Source organism: Gorilla gorilla, chromosome 3, assembly GCF_029281585.2.
Source record: "Gorilla gorilla gorilla isolate KB3781 chromosome 3, NHGRI_mGorGor1-v2.1_pri, whole genome shotgun sequence".
NCBI classification, from domain to species: Eukaryota; Metazoa; Chordata; class Mammalia; order Primates; family Hominidae; genus Gorilla; species Gorilla gorilla.
The window spans coordinates 18,348,060-18,365,163 of record NC_073227.2 but is presented as its reverse complement, the minus strand read 5'-3'; the positions used below and the strand labels follow the sequence as shown (position 1 = coordinate 18,365,163).

The 17,104-nt window shown below is 51.1% G+C and overlaps 1 protein-coding gene across 4 annotated transcripts in view; it reads left to right on the top strand.

Moving 5' to 3' along the window:
* Nucleotides 1-15,002: 15,002 nt before the first annotated feature.
* Nucleotides 15,003-17,104, top strand: part of WDR1 (WD repeat domain 1) — a 42,546-nt gene continuing 40,444 nt past the window's right edge. For 3 of the 4 annotated variants that reach the window (XM_063705201.1, XM_055385502.2, XM_063705199.1), the window contains exons 1-2: nt 15,003-15,239; nt 15,657-15,778. In XM_063705201.1, the coding sequence (XP_063561271.1) occupies nt 15,224-15,239; nt 15,657-15,778 (138 nt within the window). In that variant the 5' untranslated portion in view covers nt 15,003-15,223. Of the gene's footprint in view, nt 15,240-15,418; nt 15,561-15,656; nt 15,779-17,104 lie in introns of those variants that run through there. The other variant, XM_063705200.1, reaches the window with a different exon arrangement.

Sequence of the window (17,104 nt, the reverse complement as noted above, 5' to 3'; positions counted from 1 at the left end):
CTTTGAATTCCACAGCCACTGCCCCCCAAAAGCCTACTGATTCCTGTAACCAGCTGATCAGCAGCCCAGCACACCTGTGTGGTGGAGTCTTAGTGACAGCCAAGGTCTACGTATACCCAGACATAGAAGGGAATCAAATAGTGGCTGCTTAGGATGACAAGCAGGGTCCTGCGACAACCAAGTCAGCTCGCTCCCCTCACTGTGCTGGACAGGAGAGAACACCCAGAAGTCCCAGATTCACGAGGCCAAGGCTCAAGGGTGAGGTTTACAGATTCAACCTGCTCAGAGCACAGCATCCAGAAATTAGCCAGCCTTATTTTGGAGCAGATTCTCTGGGTAAATGCCATCATCCTGGGTTCACAGTCCACGTCACTGGGGTCAGCCTCCTGAGCACACTCCTAGAGGTCACCCTGCAGCCACACTGCACTCCTGGCACCGAGAGGTCAACCCAGGGAGTCGCACTGCATTCCCACACCCACCTGTGCCCTCTCCAGGTCACCCTGCAGCCACGCTGGGCTCCTGTGCCCACTCATGCCCTCTTATCAAGTCTAAACTGCCCCTCCCAAACACAACTGCAGCCTAAGGGCAGCATAGCTCCTCACGTCTCTACACTGCTCAGTGTGGCTCCCCTCTGCACTACCAGCTCCAGGTGGGTCCTGGCTTCCCTGCCTCCTCCCATTAAAGCCCCTTTACAACCCAGAAAAGCAGCTCTTGGCTGAAATTGAGGTCTGCTGAGATAGAATTTGGATCAGTCAAAGTTTGCTTTAACACCTAAGGAACCCCTTTAACTCCAGCTGCAGCCTTGGACCCAAGCAGCCTCCAGCAGAGCAATGTTTAGTACTCCAGCTGTTGGGGAGAGCCCATCATGGCTGTAACAGGTGACACCTTCAGCCAACTCAGCCACAAGAGTTTTTGCAGCCCACATTTGCTAGAACAGACTTAGCAGACACTACTCTAGCCAGCCCAGGAGGCTTCCTTCTCCCAACATATTAGCCTCCTGCTGCAATAGATCATTAAAACAATGCCTGTGGTGGCCAAGTAGGAAGCCTCTGCCAGCTGGAAATTTCAGCCGGGTTCTCCCCATCAAGACCTCAAGGGGAGGGAGATGAGGCACCAGGCCTCCAACACAAGCACAGGAAGCTCCACTCACGAGGGTGCACGTGAGGAAGTACACTGCAGGGCACCACTGCAGGGCACCACTGCAGGGCACCACTGCAGGGCACCACTGCAGGGCACCACTGCAGGGCACCACTGCAGGGCACCACTGCAGGGCACCACTGCAGGGCACCACTGCAGGGCACCACTGCAGGGCACCACTGCAGGGCAGCTACGCAGACCCAACGCCATGACAGAAGCTAGGACAGGTAGGAAACTGGCTTCACTACCCAGGCTAGCCTTTACTTCCTGGTGATGAGAACCATGAGAATTAAAGAGGGCAAAGTCCAAGGTCAACACGGTTCCCCCCGCTCCAGAAGGGTGGGTGAACAGTCCACCCCCATGGAAGAGGTGAGTAGTTATCCCTTCACCCTAACATCCCTGAATAATTTCCCCATAACAAACAGAGCAGCTTTTCCTAGGGCCGAGTACACACCATCCAGACTCTGGCACCAGATTTCCAAAACACATCCAGAAACAGCTTGTCCTGTCGGTCAATCAGGAAGCAGCTTAATCAATTCTCAAAAACCAGCAGTTGTGCTGAGAAATGTCAGCATGTAAAATGCCAGAAACAGCTAGGCTGTCTAAAATGAACAGTGATCAAGTTTGGCAGAGATTTGATCTTCACACGAAGGAGAGAACTATGATTCAATAAACAAGAACTGAGAAGATCTAGTAAAATAAGACTTCCTGAAGTAAAGGGTTCAAGTTCTTAAATACTCTTGGACTTGTGGTTTTAAATGCGGCAATTCAGTCATCTTTTCCAAGTAGGATCTACGGTTTTACAGAAGTGAAGCACTCAGCCAGTGTCAAGTCTTATAATACCCGGACTGGTCTGACACTGGCCAGTTTCCTCATCCCTACACTGGAATCACAGTGGCTGCCCAGCACGGAGTCACTCAACCGAAGTACTTAGAATTAGCCCAAGAAGCACGAGAAATTATGCCTACAATTCTCCGGAAGTCCCTGTTATCTGCCAACTTGAGCTTGGCAGTCACCATGGCAGAACAGAGGCCATCCCCTCTTGGACTCAGGACTTAGTTTTCCTGCAGATGCAATTCACTAGCAGTGACCCCTGATCCCTGCTGCTCCATCTGCCTAGACCACATAGCACAGCTGCCAGCTGGATGTCCTAGGAGAACAAGCATTCCCCAAGCTCTTTGCCCGTCTGTGGGACTGAACGACACATGAGACATACCTTTAAGCAATCGTCTCTGGTGAACTTTCCCTGCAAAGGTGTCAAGGGCTTCCCAAGGACACTGCCAGGTAGAGCTGTAATGCCTTGTCTTGTCTTGAAGGCCCCAATTGCATCCCCCCCACCAAACCCTGTGGGGTATGCTTTGATGGCCAGCCCTTTCTAGTAAGTCCCCTCCGATAGCCCCTGGCACTGTGACTCACTGGGTGTGATAGTACTGAGTGTCAAGTTGATTGAAGGATACAAAGTATTGATCCTGGGTGTGTCTGAGGATGTTGCCCAAAGAATATTTGAGTCAGTGGGCTGGGGAAGGAAGATCCACTCTTCACATCCGGTGGGCACACTACTCAGCTGCCAGCTAATATAAAAAGCAGGCAGAAAAACATGAAAAGGAGACTGGCCTAGCCTCCCAGACTGTATCCATTGTGCTGTGCTGGATGCTTCCTGCCCTCGAACATTGGACTCCAAGTTCTTCAGTTTTCTCCAGGGTTTCAGAGCCATCTGACTAGCTCTCTGCTCCTCAGCTTGCAGACACCCTATTAAGTACTAACTTACATTATCACAAGGTCCTACAAAAAACTATCGTGTATCTTTGTCCCTCTGGAGAACCCCAATACTGAGCTTGCACAGTTATACCTGCAGAGCAGTGATCTGTTCTACCTGTGGTCTGCATACTTCCCCTACCAGGGAAGGGTTTTTTCCATCCCTTCACTCAAGATGGAGCTCCAAAATGCCACTTCCGCTAAGTCCTTCCAGGTCAAGGAGTAGGGGAAGCACCCTCTTGCATCTGAGCTTACCCCCAATTCTCAAGTTGTTTCAAAATTACCACCTTTTCATCTCCCCACAAGTAGTCAGTGCTTCACTCAGGGATATGAAGTTGGTCTTACACTAGGCCATGATTCTCTACACAGAATAGTTGTGAGCATAGACTTGGGCACATAGTATTCCTCGATCATAAGTCCACCTTGGCCTTTCCAGCCGAGACACCTTGGGTATTTGGGTACTGTAATACCTACAACGTAATAAGAATTTAATAGACACGTTTTGTCCCACGCCTGGAGAACACATTCCCTTTGCAAAGCATCTTGATCCATCTCCGAGTCTCAAAAGCCAGTCCTGCCAATTGTCCATTTTTTAAGTGAGATATACTCAGATGTCAAGCAAAGCTAGAGCTGTTGATACCTTGTGTCTTGTTACTGATAGGTCCAAGACTCACCCACACTTATGCCCTGTGTGCATCTGGGTAAAGCGCTTTTCCATCTGCAAGACTTGATTAAAAGCTTGTTCCAGATCAGCTCAGAAGGACAGAATGACAAGGCCAAGTCTACTTAAATTTTGTGGGGAAAAGATCAGATTGTTACTGTGTGTAGAAAGTAGACATAGGAGACTCCATTTTGTTCTAAGACATTTTTCTGCCTTGAGATGCTGTTAATCTATTACTTTACCCCCAACTCCGTGCTGAGACAGGTGCTGTGTCAACTCAGGGTTAAATGGATTAAGGGCAGTGCAAGATGTGCTTTCTTAAACAGATGCTTGAAGGCAGCATGCTCGTTAAGTCATCACCACTCCCTAATCTCAACTACCCAGGGACACAAACACTGCGGAAAGCCACAGGGACGTCTGCCAAGGAAAGCCAGGTATTGTCCAAGGTTTCTCCCCATGTGATAGTCTGAAATATGGCCTCGTGGAAAGGGAAAGACCTGACCATCCCCCAGGCCGACACCGGTAAAGGGTCTGTGCTGAGGATTAGTATAAGAGGAAGGCATCTGTCTCCCGCCCGTCCGTGGGCAATGGAACGTCTCGGTATAAAACCCGATTGTACGTTCTATCTTACTGATAGGGGAAAACCGCCTTAGGGCTGGAGGTTGGACATGCGGGCAACAATACTGCTCTGCAAGGCATAGAGATTTTTATGTGTATGCATATCGAAAGCACAACAGCACTTAATTCTTTACCTTGTCTATGATGCAGAGACCTTTGTTCATGTGTTTATATGCTGACCTTCTCTCCACTATTATCCTACGACCCTGCCACATCCCCCTCTCTGAGAAACACCCAAAAATGATCAAATACTAAGGGAACTCAGACTGGCAGGATCCTCCATATGCTGAACGCTGGTTCCCCTTATTTCTTTCTCTGTAGTTTGTCTTTTTTCCAAGTCTCTCATTCCACCTAACGAGAAACACCCACGGATGTGGAGGTGCAACCCACCCCTTCAAATTTCAAAGACTGCGTGCATAAGTGACTTCAAGCAGCAGCTGATCAAGAGTCGCTACCCTCAAAGTGTTCTATTTGGTATCCTGTCAAACCAGTTTTGATCATGTTAGTGATTTTGTTAGAATGGAAATTTGTATCTTTATGGCCAAGATACCCCCCCCCCCACCTTAAGCCTAGACCCAATTTATCAACACTAAGATTTATGTACTATCCTAGCCCTGTTAGTTCAGCCAATTCCCTTTAACACAAAACACATAACAGAGCTCATCATCCTCAAGCCAAAGGAAATCTGTTTGCTACCTAGTCAGATACAGCACCGTGGGAACTAACTTTGGGACTAATGCCTCAACATTAAGATAACGAACTCACAGGGGTTTTTATTCATGAGAAATTAAAGATAGCTATAAGTTAGTTGTGCGTCCTAAATCCAGGATGTTTGTCCTGAGGGGGGAAAAAGCAGGAGACATGGGACATGGTTCCAAGGAGACAATCAGGGCCCACCTTGTGACAACTCAAGTAGAAGTGGTCTAGCTGCTGAGAGTCATTAGGATGACAGATCCCAGTATAGTACACCTGATCGTGCCATCACCTTGATATCCGCAACTAACAGCACGATAACCATAAACCCACACATCCTCAGTACTTGTGACTCTACAAAGAAACTTGAAATACAATGGATCTGTTTAGGAAAGACTTTACTGCAAAGCTTTCTCAGAAATAATGGTCCAACTTGCATGTAAGTTGAGAGCATCACTGTTTAACATGCGAAGTGTTTGGGAAAGTTACAACTTAAGTACTACCTGAAGCCACCAGCTACACACCCAGATGTTTCATGTACAGTGGGGTAGGGCTTCTGGGAATACGAGATTGCTGATACAGAAGGATCAATTCTAATACTGCATGCAAAGGAGGCAGTGAGATCGCTTGCTACTTTGGCTTCACTTTTAAGTGACTGGCATCACCCACCACCCACCATATTGTCCAAACCATAGGTTCATCATCCCTGGGCTCCTTTCCTCTGACATCAAGGACAATGCTGTGTGTCTCCCCCCTGCCTGCACATCTCAGGCTTGCTACCCTCCATCCTCCGTAGGCCACCACTCACAATGGCCGAACTCCAGCGTCCCAGCTGGTCCATTTAACCCCATCCTCCACCGGGAGTAGTGACCCCAACAAGTCCATCTGATCCACATCATGCTTGACACATCCTGATGGCATCTGATCATGAGGTCATTGGGGAACCTCCATGAAGCAGCCCCAGCCACTCGCCCTGGCTCCCATTTCCCACCCTACTTCCATTCCACACGGGTATTCAGGGAGACTCCATTCCTTCGCCAAGCACATCACATACTACTCTATGCTCTTCACGTCCTTCATGTATCAACTTTAGAGTCCTACAAGAGCCTCCCTGACCTTCACGCAGAAGAGTCAACATGTTCCTATTTTCCATAGTGCCTCCAGCCACCTAGCATGTACATGACATTCGAGCACTTCTAATATGACCAGGCCTTAACAGCCTGCATTTTGTCCTTATAACACACCAACAATTTCACAGAGAGGGATAAGTTACTAGGTACAAAGCTCCACAATACTGCGTTCGTGTCTGACCCTTTGGTGTTTGGTAGACATGTGAGGTGCATACATGACTAGATGTTCACAATCCCACAGGTTGAGATAGTCCACATGATCAAGGTATCCTGCTATGTTGGCTTCACAATTCCTCCACGGTCAAGGGTGATACCCAAAAACCCTTTGCTTGGAGGCTCCTTTTGATGCTGGGTATTGATGTGGAGTGGGAGGACATTTGGGAGGGCTGAAGTAAGCTTTGTGAACCAAAAATAGACACCCAGTGGCTTACATCAGCTCTTATGACTGAGCACTTGCAGTTTCCAGGTTTCAAATATTACAAGGAACACAACGTTGATTTCACCACCCAGCATTTTAAGACCATTCCTACAAATCATATGGGGAACAATTAGAGACCACTTTCCTATACTACCTAAGATGGGATTGAGAGTCATTTAACATCCAGTATGCCAGGCAAGCAACTAGGTATGTGGCTGACCTGCCGACACTATACTGCCTCAGTCTTTAATCTGCAGCAGGGCCAGGTCTCGCAGGGTCCGCCCTCCCTGTGTCCCACGTGTGTAGAAGCCTCCACTGTGGCCACAACTGCAGCATCTTTCCCAGTAGGACATAACTACCAATTTAACAGCTGTGCCGAAATGTACCTCGAAAAGCAGATATAAAAATTAAAATCCTTTTACGGAGTCAATGCCAGTTGCCAGATATTCCAGAATGTGTCGAGCTACTTGGTCTATCAGCTTCATCGGAGTCTGAGCTCATTCATCTAAGACTTCCCCCTTTGATGTCTTCCTTTATTGAGGAGCCTTCATTTTACATGAACGTGAGTTGCCTGTGGAGGGGAGGGACTTCCTGTCCAATCCCAGCAATGCCATCGGGAATGACTGGAACCCTCCCAGACCAGAACCAAGGGGACCCAGGTCCTTGTCTAGACCTAGGGCCCAAGCCAGGGACATTGAGACAGCACCCACTCCCGGTTGGTTTGTGGCCACCACCATCCTCCAGGTCATGCCTAGAAGTACTTTTAAGGCCACAGCAGTCGAGCTAAGAAACTGGTCCCACAGTCCCCAAAGGCAGGGGGGAGATGCCAACTCCTGAAATGCTCCAGTGGTTGTTTTCTAAGGCAGCCATGTGTTTTAGGCCACTGCATTAGAGCATTTTAGGATGAAAGCCAGAACCAGGGGCGGGGTAGGGAAGTGCTTTTCAGTCACTTCCTCGGTGATTCCTTTGCCAGGCAGATGTAGCTCAGACACCTAGCCTGTTGGATCCAGGTTGTGCCCTAAGTCCAGTTTCCCCAAGGACTGGTGCCCCAGAATGGGTGGCAACACTTTACAGTGTGACCACCACTGCCACTGTCCACAAGGTGGGTCACCGCCACTCAACTACCTCTGCCTTCTCCCCAAGGTGCTGAGAGGCTGGTGGTTGGGGCTTTAGGGGTGGTAGGATGACAGGGCAAGCCCTACCTTCAATACAGATAAAACTCAGCCCCTAACAGAAGTATTTTCTCAGTGTGTGACCTTGTTTCGAAACAGGGTGGCCTGCTGCTGCAATTAAGATGAAGTAAAACTCGAACAAAGTGGGCCCTACTCCGATAGGACCACTGTCCTTTCAAACAGGGAAGCAGAAACAGGCACAGGGAGAAGGCATTGAGGATGAAAACAGGGATGGGGTGGTGGTCCCACAGACCAAGGAGCAGAGATGCCAGCAGACCATCAGAAGCTAGAGGACCTCAAACATTCTCCTTCACAGCCTGGCAAGGAGCCAACCCCACCCCACCTCTCTTGATCTCAGATTTCCTGGCTTCCAGAAAAGAATTTCCGTTGAAACCACCAAGTTCATAGCACTTAGTTATGCCAGCCCTAGCAGAGCAGTATAGCTTCCCAGCCACAAGCAGATCTGAACGACCACAGATCCCCACTGCTGGGATGGGCAATGTCGACCCAGAACCACCACCCGCTTGGAGGGAGCAGATCAGAGCACCTGTTTACCACAGGCAGGCAGAGCCTGAGCCAAAGGAGGAAACGTCTGAATGACCCATGTCCAAGTTCCCTAGGCCCATCCGCAGTGAGATTCCCCCCCTCCCCCACAGGGAGGCATGAGAACTGAGAGGCAGGGCATCCAGCTGGTCAGTCTGTCTCTCCATGGCAACAAATACAAGAGCCCTCCCTCTACTAACAATCTATGTCCATCCTGTGTTTTCCAGAGGAGCTGACCCTTTGGGTCCACGTGTTGAGAGAAGCAGACTATAATGGCAGCTAATAGCAGAAATGTTTGGAAACGGCCAGAGGCTGCCGCCAAGGAACCAGGGGCAGCATTGAGAGGTGCTGGCAGGAGCTGGGATAGATGTGTGGCTGTGTCAGGGCTCAAAAATCCTCAGCACTCCCTGGAGAAGAGAGCTGGGATCCAGTTCTGCATAACAGTCTTGAACACTCAAACACAGGGTGTTGAGATCTGAGTTTCTATGCTCATGGAGCAGACGAAGGACCCAAGCGCTCAGGCCAATGGGCAAGAAGGCCACACACCACAGGGTCTGTACAAGGAGACTCGCTGCAGCAAACAGCCTCATGACCGGAATCTCCCTGCCAGCAACAGGCACTGGCACAGCCCTCAGACCAGACGCCCACGGCACCACAGGATGCCCAGTGACCACGTAGCCATGCCCCTGCACTGTGGGCACAAACCAAGCCAAACACCTTAGCTCTGACCACACAACTGGAGGCCAGCAAAGACCCAGGCACTGTGGACTGAGTTAGAAGGAAAAGGCAGAAACCCTAGGAGGATAAGTAGTTGCCCTAAGACAAAGCTTTCAACTGGAGGGTGACTGACGCTATCTTTAAACTTGGCTGAGAGCATGCCAAGATTCTACCTTCACTGGAAGAAAAGTTGGTTATTTAGGGGCACAATTTAAACTTGCATATCTGATCTATCCATTTCAGCCCTTTCGCGTGTGAGGGACAGCTTAGACTCTGAAGAGAAGACCCAACCTGTTTAACTCCTGGTTGCATCACTTGCTTTTCAACTCGGCCAAGTTCCCACCCAAGTTCCCTTCCCTGATGTAAGATGAAGGGCAAGGGCCCACAAACCCAGCGTCTGGCTCACAGGAAGTGCTCGCAAGTATGAGGGTAAGTAAACGTTCCAGGAAGGGTCCCGGGAAAGGACAGGCTGGGGCTGTCACCAGGCCTCACAGCAACACACCAAGTCTCAGGCAGCAGGTATAGACAGAAGCGACTGTGTTCTATCACTTATGGGAGTTTAAGAGGAAAGAATGGGACAGGGGAATTGTGTAACTGTCCCCAGAGTCCCTTTGCAGCTACAGGAGCTTCGAAGCAGTGCAAGACACGGCCTTAGGTCCTCCAGTCTCGAGGCTCAACACCAGCCAGTTACCAACCCCCTTCACCGGGATCTTGAAAATGATCAGGCAGGTTTCGTTGCCTGAAGCTATGGTTAAGAAACAAGGGTAGGTAACTCAAGTAGGATATATTCCCTGTACTGTTAAAGTTATGTCGTTCATTCGGTGTTTAGAAGTACATCCTTCAGTAACCTCAAACTGAAGTTATGCCCAAGCTCCCATGACTTGCAGGCATTAAAGCTGCTGCAGCATGCAGGTGTTAGATATTTGCTTATTTGCAAAACCCACTTTCCAATGGGCTGCTTGCTCAACTGGAAAGAAAGGTATTTACAACACATAATAGGCCCCAAGAAGGGATCCAGTAACAAGTTAACTGAGGGTTGCAGATAACTCATTTCTTGTCTTGGCAGAATTAACCAGGCTAACTTTTCCATAAGGTTTATGCTAGCAGGTTAAAAGCTTTACCAGTCCCTCTGACAAAGGCATCCAGCACTTCTGGCAAGGTAGCCCGGTTTCCAGTTCTTTGGAGGGACAGCCCAGGCCCCACACCTCGGATTTTTCCAGGTCAAAGGTGGGTACCAGTAGCTGCTTTTGCCGTGCATTTCACCACCCTCCCTAGTCACAGGTAGTAACGGACTATGGACTCGATCCAACCAGTGAGATTTGAGAACTAAAGATCTGAAAGCCTGACAGTGTAGCCAAAAGCATTACACATTAATTCAGGCTGTGGGCAGCCACTTCCCACCATGCGTCAGACCGTCTAGAGGCCTCACTGGCAACCATTCCAACTCCCTGTGCAGATGGGGAGGTGGAGGCAGCGAGACTGGCTTGAGGTGGTAGAAAAAGGTGATTTACTCCAGGGACACTCCGGAGATGAAGCTTTGAGTATGACTTGAGCTTATTTATGAGACAGGGACTGGCCTGGGAAAGAGACTAATTCCTACAGCAGAAAGGCTCCCCCCACTGTACCCAACAGTCCTTTGTGGAAAGGGCGGGGGTTCAGTCCACAGGGTGAGCTAGAGGGGAGCAGCACTACCCTTGCATAGGGCCCCTTCCTAGGGGGTTGATACAGTTGAAACAGGAAAGAGAAAGCCCTTTTCCTGAGCCTGGACAGAACCCATGAGGGTTGAAAGTGAGGAAGCAGCTTGACAAGCTTTGGAGAGAAATTCAGAGCTGTCCTGTGGCTCTATTCCTCCTCAAGGCTTGCAGAAATAGGCCTCACACATCTGACGTATTTGCAGTTTGTGGCTCTAGAAGCCAGGACTCAGTGCTCAGAGGACAAGGTGCATTCCAGGAAGCCACACGCCCCCAGTGTGCATTACATAAAGCGTTCAGAACCCACTCCAAACTTGTTTTCCCTCTGAGTGGAAAGCTGTTAAACAGCCCCTTTAGCACCTGAGGCCAATTAGCGGTTTGCCCGAGTTACCCAGTTGGAGCTAGTTTACCCCAAAAGTAGTCGAAGAGTTCTCTCAAGTATCGTAAGCTGCTGCTGCTCTAAGTTTCAAGAACACATTGTTGCCACTTTAGAATTTAGTTCAGGTGGTACTTATGTTGCTCGCTCACAGCAAAACGGAGAAAGAATTGCCACTGAAAAAAGCATGCAGGTGTTCATAGATCCAGCACACCTGCGTTGTTTCAAATTGTCTGGGTGGGCCCCTGCAGCAAGTGCTCGAGCAACAGGGTCCCTTGCTCTCACCTCTAAAAGGTGAGAGTCGAGACACTGATGAACCCCATAGTCATAAGCAAACCAGTGTGCAACGAAAAATGGGAGTATAGCTTGAGGGTGGACTGGCCTTAAACTGAGGCATCAGTGAAGACCCAGAGACAGGTGCCAGAACAGAATGACCCAGGAGACTTGCTTCTTGAGCCAGGCAGAGCCTCAGCACGCCAGTGTCTCAGAAGCCCAGGGAGAATTTCAGTCTCAAGATAGAAACCTAGGCTACCCAAAGGCTCAACAAGCTTTTAAAGTTTCTCTGGTTCCAGTGAGGGACTCCAAGCAAATGCAGATAAACTGGTCAGGAACAGATTAGAATAACCCAGGTGAAAGAGCACCAAAGCAGAAATGTGGCTAAAGATTCGATAGAGGTTCTAAACAACTAGTTTTAGTGAAGGCTTTAACGTAAGTGGGGGGTGAGATTTCTGGTCAGTGCAGCTGGAGATGCAAGGACACTGGTCACTATCGGTAGCAGCACCCCTGAGAAGTCAGGGGAGGGGAAGGCGAAGTGGTCTTATTCTGGCTGTCATTCGGTGAGAGTAGGTACCTTTCAGACCCTTCCCTAGGGAGCTCCCAGTAGACAGGTTCCAGAAGGGGCCAGAAAAGTAGCTGGGTCCTGAGATGTGAACCACTGGTGTATGCAGACCTCAGGATCCCCATCCTATTACGGGGTTGTGACAGTTGAAAGCAACTCAAATATATCCTGGCAGTGACCCTTATACGCTAGGACACCCGATAGCGGCTTAGCCACACCCTGGGAGTGCAGGTGTACCTGATCTGTATCAACTGCTTTTTTGAAGCGCAGTTCTGTCCAGCCGGCTGCTCTGGATCACTCTATGCAAGTCCCCTCCATATACCATATGTGTTTGTTGGCTCTGGGTCTCCTCGGCCTCTAGAACATGGTGCCATCCCTGTTGAATTCAGTGGGGGCCCAGCACAACAGGATACACTAGAAGGCATGACTGGCGACTAGGGGAGCCCAACGAATACGCTGGACCCACAGTAAACACGGTTGAGGTGTTAAAGCTCCCACAGCTGAGAACACCCGAGATCAGCCCACAGGGAAAAACCTGGAACACCCTGGTGTTCCATTTCAAGTCCTTCAGATTTCCTGCCCCGTTCATATAGACTCAAGTGACTAGGAGCAAACAGCTCCCCCACCACCACCGTAAAGCCTCTGCAGCTCCAACATATAACTTCAAGCTAAAAATAAGCTGTAGAGCCCAGCAGCTGGGGGTTTGGGTATGTTTTACTCAAGTTCGATTGTCTTGTTTTCAGTGTCAACTCCAGTAAGGCTTTATACACAGGTGTAAAGGTTACCAGCTTGCAAGAGCTTGAAGTTGGTCCTTAGTTTTCTTAACAGTCTTGTTACACGAATGCACTGCCAGTGAATGCAATTATACCATTTGTTTTGAGGGTCTCAAGGTGGTTTGATGAGTTCTAAGTTACCAAAGCAGATGCAGCGGCCTACAAGCCGGGCCTGTGTATCTTTAAGAATGTTTTCTATAAACATTCTCCACGGCTCCTCAGTTCGCAAAGCTACTTTCATATCCGTAATTTCCTGATTAACAGTTGTGGGTGGGGAGTGTGGTCATCCCTAGGAGCATCTCCCAGGTGTCAGGGTTATTCTTGAAGATCAGTAAAAGTCAGGGAACGCGGGAATGAGAAGCAGTGTTTGCAAGGGTTGAAGTTGCAATTTAGAATGAGACAGGTGACACTCATCAACTGACATTTGAGCAATTAAGTACTTCTGAAGGACACAGGGGTCAGCCAAGGAGATCTCCGGTAAGTTTCAGGAAAACAGCTTCCGAGGCCAGTTCCCAAGGCAAGAAAGATAGATGACGGGAGGCGCACAGCAGGGAATCTAAGTGACTCAGACTGTCACCCAGGGCCCTAATGGGCCTTTTCAAGACTAGCTTCTACTTCATGAAACTTGGAGTCCCTACAGCCAAACTGAGGAATATTTTACTTCGGATGGATCACTCTACCTGGAGAACAAAGTTAGGAAGGATAGGAGACAAGCAACATGGCCACTAACCCAGGTGAGCCACGAGAGACTGCTCTACGGAAATATGTAGCAAGAGACTAACCTTGCTACAACTTTAAGTAGAACAGACCTTTCTGATAAGCAGAAACTGCTCAGAGCGTGGGTTTCAGAATGTTTGGCTAGCCACAAGTGCTTTGGTTTCTCCCACTTTTGCCACCCTCCTAGCCCCCAGAGCCCCAATGGAAAGCTTGTACCCACCCTACTAAAACATGAGACTAGAAGTTTGGACACTTCACATTCCCTGCTCTCCCCCCCGCAACTGAGCCACACTGCCCTGGTTTTAGGAGTGGGGCTTGTTTTGCTCTCAAGTAACCCTTAACGTCCTTAAAAGGAGCAGCTCCCCTACCCTTCTCCACGCCTTGGCTTTTTAAGAAGCTTAACTTTTGAGAAAAAGAAACAGCACAAGTTCAGGACCAGAGTAACCTCTACATTGTTGTAACTACTTCAAGGGCCCTTAACCGTGCTTAAGACGCCAACAGCATCCCTCTGCCTATGAAAACATTCAGCTACCCCCCACCCACGTACTTTGCTTTCTCCCATTTTTACAACCCTCCCACCCCCAGAGCCCCGAGGGAAAGCTTGTACCCATCCTACTGAAAGATGAGACTAGAAACTTGTACACTTCACAGCCCCTGCTCTCCAACTGAGCCACTACCCTGGTTTTAGGAGTGGGGCTTCTTTCGCTTTCTTAGGAAATAACCTTCAACTTCTTTAGAAGCAACAGCTCCCCCACCCCCGCCTTTTCTGCCTTTCAAAAGCTAAAGTTTTGAGAGAAAAAGCACGAGTTCAAGCCCAAAGAGTAACCCCTACGTTCTTGTTGCCAGCAACTACTTCAAGAAAGGGTATTTAACCGTGCTTAGAAGACGTCAAAAGCATTCCTCTCCCGCTTACAAGAACATTCAGCTACCCGCCCGCCCCCCACCAAACATTTTGTTTTCTCCCAGTTTTACAACCCTCCCAGCCTCCAGCGCCCCAAGGAAAAGCTTGTACCCATCCTACTGAAAGATGAAACTAGAAACTTGTATACTTCACAGCCCCTGCTCTCCCGCCACAACTGAGCCACGACCCTGGCTTTAGAAGTGGAGCTTGTTTTGCTTAGGAAATAATCTTTGACTTCCTTAAAAGCGATAGCTACCCCACCCCCCACACCTTTTTTGCCTTTCAAAAGCTCAAGTTTTGAGAGAAAAAGCACGAGTTCAGGCCAACAAAAAGTAACCCCTACATTCTTGTTGCCAGCAACTACTTCAAGGAAAGGCACTTAACCGTGCTTAAAAAAGACATAAGAAGCATTCCTCTCCTGCTTACGAAACCCGAGCAGTAGGACTGGCAACTCGGGAACGCCCGGGACCGGACAAAAAGAGGCCGGGGAGCGCCCGCTACACAACGCAGTCACAGGTACGGAGAGGTTTTTCCAGACCCCCACCAAGGCCCGCCAGTACTTTTAACATCTATAAGACCCCCGCAAATAAGCTTCCTACAGCTCAGCTTCTCCTACGAGCTACAAGCAGAAATGCACCCACCACCCGACTCCCAGAAGCATTCTGACGCTGCTGGCAGTCTGCGCCGCCTTTTCAAGGGCCCGCGAGGCGTGCGATACGTCACTTCCGGGGCGGGGCGAGCAAGGCGGGGGCGGGGCCGGCGGGGGAGGGGAGCGCCAGGTCCGCGCAGGCTCGCCGGGACGGCAGCCGCCGAGCCGAGCGCTTGACTATATATGGTCAAAGCTGGGGGCGAGCCGCGCGCGGGACCGCGCTTCCGGGTTCGGGGCGTCCGCAACGGCAGCGCGCAGGGCAGGCGCGAGCTGGCCTCTGAGCCCCGGCCTCGGACCGCCCACTCCACGCCCGGCACGCCCGGTGCCGCCTTCCGGCTCCAGTCCCCGGGCTCGGCCTCGGCGAGGTGTAATTCGCAGCGCGGGCCGGCTCCGGAGGCTCTCGGCGAGCGCGGTGCGGTAACAAGTGGGCGAGGATGCCGTACGAGATCAGTAAGTGCCGCGGCGCGGGGCCCCGGAGCGGCCGCCGCGCTGCCCCGGCCCCGGTCCCCGGGCCCTCGGCGCCGTGCGGGTGGCGGGGGGAGTCCTCGACGCGGGGGAGGGGTACGGGCGCCGGCCGGAGGCGTGGCGGGGCCGCCCTCGGGGGTGCAGGGCGGGACCCCCGACGGGGGGTGCGCCCCCAAGTTGGCGCTGTGGGCCGAGCCGGAGGAGTCTCGCTGCCACCAAGGGCCTGGCCCGGGGCGCGGACCAGGAAGTCGCGCGGTCCCTTGCGCTCGTGGAAAGTGGAGGCCGCCCTCCCGGCGCAGTCAACAGGTGACCGGCCGAGACCGGTCCGGGGCCCCTTCTCCCTTCTGTCCCCGCCGTCCCCGCCCTGCCCTGACATGCCCCGCGGCATTTGTGTCTCCGCAGAGAAGGTGTTCGCCAGCCTCCCCCAGGTGGAGAGGGGCGTCTCCAAGATCATCGGCGGCGACCCTAAGGGCAACAATTTTCTGTACACCAATGGAAAGTGCGTCATCCTAAGGAACATCGACGTGAGTACCCCCTACCCCGGGGCGCGGTTCTGCTCCGGAGCCACCTTGGGATGGGATGATTCGCCTTCCTCTCCATCTCTCACCTCCTGCCCATTGGCCCGGGGAGGGTGAGGGCGCCACGCCCCCTCTACCGGGAGCCACACCTCGGAGCCCCGGAAGCCGGCCTCAGATTCACCCAGGTTCTTGTCTGCTCTTTCTTGATGAGGAAACTGAGTCTTAGTTCGTTTCTGTCTACGGTCATAGCACCCTGAAAGCGCCGGATCGCCTCTGATCTTGGAAGCTAAGCAGGGTCAGGCCTGGTTAGTACGTGGATGGGAGATTAGATTAGTTCATTCCTTAAAAGCAAGGGCTCCGGATTTGAGGGATCAGACTGACCCGGTCGGCCGCTGCGTGACCTTGAGAAGATTGGCAATTTGGGCATCTCTGAGCCCCAGTTTCCTCGTCTGTAAAAGAGATGATGAAATGATGACCACTCTCGCTTCGCCTGCTGGCTGGGCAGATGGAATGAATGAGCTGCTGGCGTCCTTCAAGCCCAGCGGTGCCTGGTGCACGTTGAGCCCTTGCTGAATGGAATGGCACTCAGCTAACTCGCTGTTAATACCCTGTTCTTCCAGTGTAGCAGAGCCCGGACAAACACCCAGGCCTCTGGGCCAGCCTGAACTGCCACCATGGATCTAAGCCCCAAAGCAAAAACAGGAAGCAGTGTTTTCCCATGAATCATTCTCTGCAGGCCTCCGGTACCCAGGCTGAAAAGGCTTCTAGAGCCAGCTCCTTGGGAAATCCTTGCAAATTCATGTTATTCCTCTGTAATTGTTGGGGTGACCCAGTCTGTCAGTCTCCCTCCCTTCCTGGGTTACACCCTTAAATTTTGCTTCTCCCTCCCTCAGCCTGAGTGATGGAATTGGTGGGGTGGGAGTTGGAGGTGCCGGCCCGGCCATTGGGTGATTTCTCCTGTGCTGTGCTTAGTGGGGGCGGCTGGCACAAAGATATATGTTTTGATTGATGTCATAGGCATACAAGGGTTGTCAACTTAAAGTCAGCCTGATTTCCCTTGGTAGGTTGGGACTGTTGATCAGGCACACTTGCCCTCCAGGAGGCCAGCAACTGGCTGAGGGAATGAAGGGGTCTCTGGGTCTCAGTTTCCTTCTCTGTGAAAGGAGAAGCCTCTTGGTCCGAAGAGCTGCTGGCTCTGCCCGCATCTGTCTCGTTAAGCCAGGGAGTCGCTGCTGTTCTCTGCTGGAAGACAGACCTTTACCTGCCCTGGATTGCTGGGCCCCTCGAATGAGGGGGTGGGCGGGTGTGAATGTGCTTTGAAGGTGCTAACAA